Below are 6,000 nucleotides of genomic sequence, written 5' to 3' on the forward strand. Positions count from 1 at the left end.
ATCTTCTTGTTTGCAACTCTTTTCAGTTTTTTTTTCTCTCTTCGTCCCTCATCTCTTCTTGGGCAATTGGAAGTCACCATGCTTTGACATGAATATTTCAAAACAGCTGGTGCTTTCAGGTTAGGGGGAGCTCCAGAGAGCACCCCCTTCTGAACCTCCCACCCCCCAAATCGCTACTGACAGTAAGCTGCTGTATGATAGGAGAAAAGACTGAATTCAGCCAGACTTGGATTCTTGCCTTACCTTAGCCTCTTGTTGTCAATGAGACTTTGGCCAACTACTTAAATGTCCCTGAGCCTCAGTTTCTTCCTATGTTAAATGGGGGATATCAATGCCTGCCTGAGGATGCTGTTGTAAAGAATAAATAAGAAAACTTCCAGAAAAGTTCCTTGCTCAGAAATTGACACACACTGCCTCTTGCCCTTCCTATCTGCTCCTTAGATAGAGTCCCCACTCAATGGTCATACATCCCACATTGTGGCCTGATGCCACCCCACCCCTTCCTCCAGCCCTGGGCTTGCTTTGATTTTATTGAGCATCAAAACTTTGCTGAAGTCTATGGAGGAAACAGTTTCATGAAGGATCATAATTCTTCTGGTACTAACTTTTGTCATTTTTCCAGGTTTAGAAAAAAGTGAGTCTGAGAAAATGAGCCCTTTCAAACATGAGTCATTCCAGGATGGGAGTAGGGGGGAGACAATGGTGAGGAAAAGCCCCTCCAAGGGTCTGAGGTCTAAGGAAGAGGCATGAGTTCATGTGAGGCCACTAACATTTTTTTTCTTAAGCCATATAAACAACTTATAAAGATGGCCAGTAAAAAAGGATGACACTGACCAACCGTGACTATTATCATCAGCCCTTCTTCCCCAAATTGATTGTCTTCAGCTTGGTCACTTCCCTTTGGGTATAAGAATGTGGTCATCAAGTGAGGCTGGCCCCTCTCAAGACCATAGTCCCAAGGCAAACACTTGGGCATGAAGCTGGAATTGTCTGCTGGCACCTATATCTTCACTGAGCCCACAGACTGCAAAAATGGTATGAGGATGGGGTGGGGGGGGCAGTCTTCCTTCCCCTCCAAAGGCCATAAGCTAATGGGACCCAAGGTGGATTCACTGTCCTAGGGTCCTCTCATGATTCCTGGGCTCCTCCGGAAGTTGAATCCAGACACCAGAGAAAGCTTTTGGGGATGTTAGAGAGAGAGTAGGAAAAAGACATTTCTAGTCTGATATTGGTTTTTTGAGACTTTGGTCTTTTTACCCCACAGACACTTGTTGGTTGGACCATGGATTCCTTCTCTTTCCTCCCTTTCCCCCAAGTCAGAGAGCTAAGGGCTTGCCTGCTGCTTTGACCCCCGAGGTCCTCCCTAGAGCTACAGTACCCCCTTTCTTCCATTTCTTCTCAATCTGAACACACATTACTCTCCTGGCAGGTTTAAGGATTATCGAGAGCCACCGTGGGCCCCAAACCCATATGAATATTCCAAACAGTACTGGTCTGTTCTGTCTGCCCGTCTGGCTTTTGTCATAATCTTCCAGGTGAGTTATTCCAGTAAGGAGTTGTCAATTAGGACTTAAGCTGCAAGAGTTAAGACAACCATGTCTCTTTGCCAGCCCCTCATCTCCAGGTTTCCATGGCACAGGTGACATAAGGGCCTTCACAGGTGGCAGGCTCCCTTCCCGGGCATCCACGAATTGATGGATTTGCAGAAAGAGACTAAAACACAGAATAAGATTACAAGGCAGATGTGGAGTAAGTTGCAGGGTGGAGATAGATTCCCATTTCAACCTAAGACAACAAAGGGAAATGGGAAGAACAGTGGAAACCAGAGTCTCAGCTCTAATGCAGACAAACAGCCCCATCTAAACCTTTCTCCTAGCCCTCTCAGCTGGCTCCCTCCTTTGTTCCTGTTGTTTTAGCCCCTGAGACATCTGGTGGAAAGGGCCACCAGAGCCATCCCACCATACCTGAATAGCAAACTTGAGCCCAGTGATTCCTATCTCTGACAATAGCAGCAGCTCCAATTGTGCCACCGAGATTCTCTGAGCATGAGGCCCCCCTTCCCGATTATCCTCTCGGGATCCTGTGGGTCTTCAAGCAAAACTGGAGCCCTGGCCCAGATCCTTTTCTCATCCACTCCTTCAGGCTTTTGTAATCCCTGAAGGCGGATTTCTGGAAGGTTCTAAAATATCCTGCCCCTGACCCAAGCCCAGAAAGTGAAGGAGCCCACCGGCTAGTCTTTCACCTAAAGAGGACAGCCAATATTCCTCTGGGGAGATGGGGCGATATATTTGAAAAATCACTCAGATATCTCCTGCTGCCCCACCTGTGGGAGTCACCTCACTTTACCATATGTTACATGTAGCATTGACTCACCCTGTGAGGAGTTCATTTAAAGGAGGAGTGTATAACTCAGAGCAGCTCTAGATGAGCTAAGGCAGCCAGGAGCCTCTAAAATAGAAGATGGTTCCCAAAGTCTTCCTCTGGGCTCCTAGGAGCACAAAAGGTTCAAGGTCAAGTTGGGAATAGGCTGAAAGCATGGAAGACAGCCATGCTCTGTTATCTCCTTCTGGGCTTAGTCACTGTCCTCTGTACCTCAGAGAGGAGAAGACACATGAGCATATCATTGTCAGGCACAGAACACAACAATCGGAGGAGTGTATTGGGTAGGGTGTAGTTGTCGGTGGCTTAGGAAATGGATGGGAACCAGATTATCAAAGCAGCAAACATTTATTGTCCATGATGGCACTGAATATGTTATTCACCCACTTGAATAGAAAATATTCCTAGGGAAGCGCAGTCTTATCCTACCTGTGTTTACAATGGAGGGGGAGTAGCTTAGCAGACAGAGGAGGAAGCCAGTTACAAGTGTGCACAAAAAAGGCAGAGAGTCCCCAATAGGCCATGTAACTAGAGTGGCTGGCATGGCATGGAGAGCAGGATGTGATAAATGTGAGTAGTGGGTGAGGTCTGCTGAGGCCATAGTTCAGTGCAAAAACCAAAGATATATCTCTGATATGGAAGACAGAGGGTCAGGTGCAAGGGAGAGAGAAGCAACTGGCCCAGGGAAAGCCTGGAGAGGCCATTGGGCCTTGTGGCCACTTCCCAGCAGCTCTGGAGCAGGGGGCCTGGAGGCTTTGAGGCCAAGAAGCCAAAGCAAGACAAATGAAATGGGTTGGAGGAGGGGAAGAAGCAATGGCTAATACTTATGGAGCCCTGCTCTATGCAACGTGTTGACTCATTTAATCCTCACACAACTTCAGAAAGTAGGTACTGTTACTATTCCACCTTCCACATGGGCACACAAGGGACAGTTATACTCCATGGCTAAGATCACCCACTAGTAAGCAGTGGAGCCAGAATAACACAGAGATGTCTACTCCCGGGTCTGTGCCCTTTATTGTTGCATGCTACCACCAGCTCCACTGCTGAGACGGTCACTCTGACGGGCAAGGGTAGACAGTGGTACACTAGTGTTCCCAGGCCAAGCCTCCTCTCTCTACCCTTATCTTTCACTTTTGACAGAACCTTGTGATGTTCCTGAGCGTCCTCGTGGACTGGATGATCCCAGATATCCCCACGGACATCAGCGACCAGATCAAGAAAGAGAAGAGCTTGTTGGTGGACTTCTTCCTGAAGGAGGAGCATGAGAAGCTTAAGCTGATGGATGAGCCATCTCCCAGCAGCCAGGGAGGAGGCCATCAGAGCAGGAGGAGCCGGGCAGCCAGCTCAGCACCCTCTAGCCAGAGACAGCCAGGCAGCATCGCATCCTATGGTTCTCACACCAGCGTGTGAGCCAGCCAGCCCCACTGCCAAGGGGGTGCTGCGGCAGTGAGAGACCATTCACAAGCATGTCTGTGCTTCTGCAGTGTGGTGTCTGTCATCTGCCGGGATATGGCATGAGGAGGTCTTGAAATGGGTGTGTGTGAAGAGAGAGAGAATGAGCTCAGAAAGGAAGAGAAATGAGGCTGCTCCTTAGAAACTTCAAAATTAAGTTTATTTTACCTTAGTCTTTGGGGGATTGGTACCATTTTGAGTTTCTCTATCCCAGAATTCCCAGGCACTGAAACCAAGGGTACTATGACTTGGATTAAATTAGCTTTAAGTCCTAGCTCTAGACATCATATCCTTCTTTCTATATATACATATCCCTCAGAGACTTAACCTTTCCCTCCATAATCAGCAGCCCCCAAGGCAGGAGAAGACAGTAGCTCAGACCTGACAAATGGCCACAGGATCTAGGTCTCTGTCAGGATAAAGATCACATCTTCACCTAAGTTAGGTTTCAGTTTCTGAGCCCTAAGTTGGAACAACCCCCTGGCTACTTTCCCATGAAACTGGACAGAGGGACACCAGAAAAGACCTCAGAACTGTCCTCAAGACCCGAAGAAATGATTCATTACACTCACCTCACCTCCAACCAATCAATTCCCCACACAACCCTGAACCCCTAACCCATAGTGTCTTCTGATTTTGCTCTATATAATCTGTAACCTATACTCTATTGGAGAGTTGTGTTGTTGTTTTTTAGAGCTCTTTCACACACCTCCATTTGGCCAATTCAATATTAAACTATTTTTTCTTTCTATGCTGCAAACCCTTATTCATGCATTTCGTTGGACCAGTGCGTGTAGCCGGGCGGATTCCAGGAAAAACGTCAAGGTTCCAGTAACAGCACCATAAGCCTTCCCTATGTTTCCTCAGGTCCCCCCTCATTTCAGATGGCTGCAGGCCATGACAGAAGTGTAGTCAGGACCCTGTTGTAGCATCCATCATAAATGATCATCCCCCTGCTTCCCATCATCACCCTGAGAAAATTCTGAGTACTTACAGCCCAGGCTGTCATAGTCTTGGTGGATGCAAATTAAGTGACAGGGCTGAATATTACTATGGCCACGGGACCTGATGAGGAGTTGCAAAGTTTCAAACCTGGGCTTGTCTTCAGTTCATGTCACAGGGGTGCTTTGAGCTGAATGTAACTAACCATCATTTTATGCAGATTCAGATTTAAAGTAAAATAAATTGAAACATTCTTTATAAAGATGCTTCTCATCTTTGGTTTTCTCTTCCCTCACCCCAACCAATATTTATTGAGCACCTACTACGTGCCAGGCATTGTTCTCAGATTAGAGATACGTGAGACAAAAATCCCTGCCTCGTGGAGTTTACATCACGGGGAGAGACAGACAATAAGCTGATACATGTATAGTATTTTAGATAGTAATAAGTGCTATGGAGAAACAAAAGGAATAAGAGACAGGAAGTGTGAGGACATCGAAGGTATGGGACTTACCATTTTCTATGCAAATTCATTTCAAACCCAAGATGATTAAAAGCTTAGGTCTTTCAATGTTAGCATCATCAAATGGTAGCAACCTCCCAGATCTCTGTTGTGATATGATTTTCAAGTATTGTTGGAACCAAGGGCGAAACATCATTCATCATTGCCTTTCACACACCTCAACCCAACCTGCTTTCTAGAAATGAGCTGCACAATCCTCTTCCTCTGGACCTGGCCCCATTTTGGAGGTCAGTTTGGAGGAGTCTAACCCAAAGCCTGAATGGAAGCCATACTCCAGAGGAGAAATGAGAGTTATGCTGATATTTGAATACATCCTGTGATGCAAGGGCCCACGGTGCTTAGGCTGGTCATCATGGCTGCTCCACATGCTTCTTGTTTCCTCCTATACAGGTGCAGGATCACACTGCTGCCAACCCTGGCTCTGGAAAGTGGGGCCTACTTTTAAAAAGATACCAGGGCAGCCCGTCTGGCGTGGCTCAGTATTTGAGCATTGACCTGTGAATCAGGAGGTCAAGGTTTGATTCCTGGTCAGGGAACATGCCTGGGTGGTTGGCTCAATCCCTAGTGTGGGGTGTGCAGGAGGCAGCCAATCATGACTCTCTTTCATCGATGATGTTTCTATCTCTCTCTCCCTCTCCCTCTCCCTTCCTCTTTGAAATCAATAAAAATATTTTTTAAAATAACAATAATTCTGTTTACTT

At 46.8% G+C, this 6,000-nt stretch overlaps 1 protein-coding gene across 2 annotated transcripts in view; it reads left to right on the forward strand.

Annotated features, from left to right (window-relative positions):
* Nucleotides 1-5,116, forward strand: part of ANO2 (anoctamin 2, calcium activated chloride channel) — a 316,751-nt gene extending 311,635 nt beyond the window's left edge. For both annotated transcript variants that reach the window (XM_015559975.1, XM_015559976.1), the window contains 2 exons: nucleotides 1,430-1,535; nucleotides 3,523-5,116. In XM_015559975.1, coding sequence (XP_015415461.1) covers nucleotides 1,430-1,535; nucleotides 3,523-3,792 — 376 coding nt within the window. In that variant the 3' untranslated portion in view covers nucleotides 3,793-5,116. The remainder of the gene's footprint in view (nucleotides 1-1,429; nucleotides 1,536-3,522) is intronic.
* Nucleotides 5,117-6,000: the final 884 nt, after the last annotated feature.

Source organism: Myotis davidii, unplaced genomic scaffold (genome assembly GCF_000327345.1).
Source record: "Myotis davidii unplaced genomic scaffold, ASM32734v1 scaffold13, whole genome shotgun sequence".
Lineage (NCBI taxonomy): Eukaryota > Metazoa > Chordata > Mammalia > Chiroptera > Vespertilionidae > Myotis > Myotis davidii.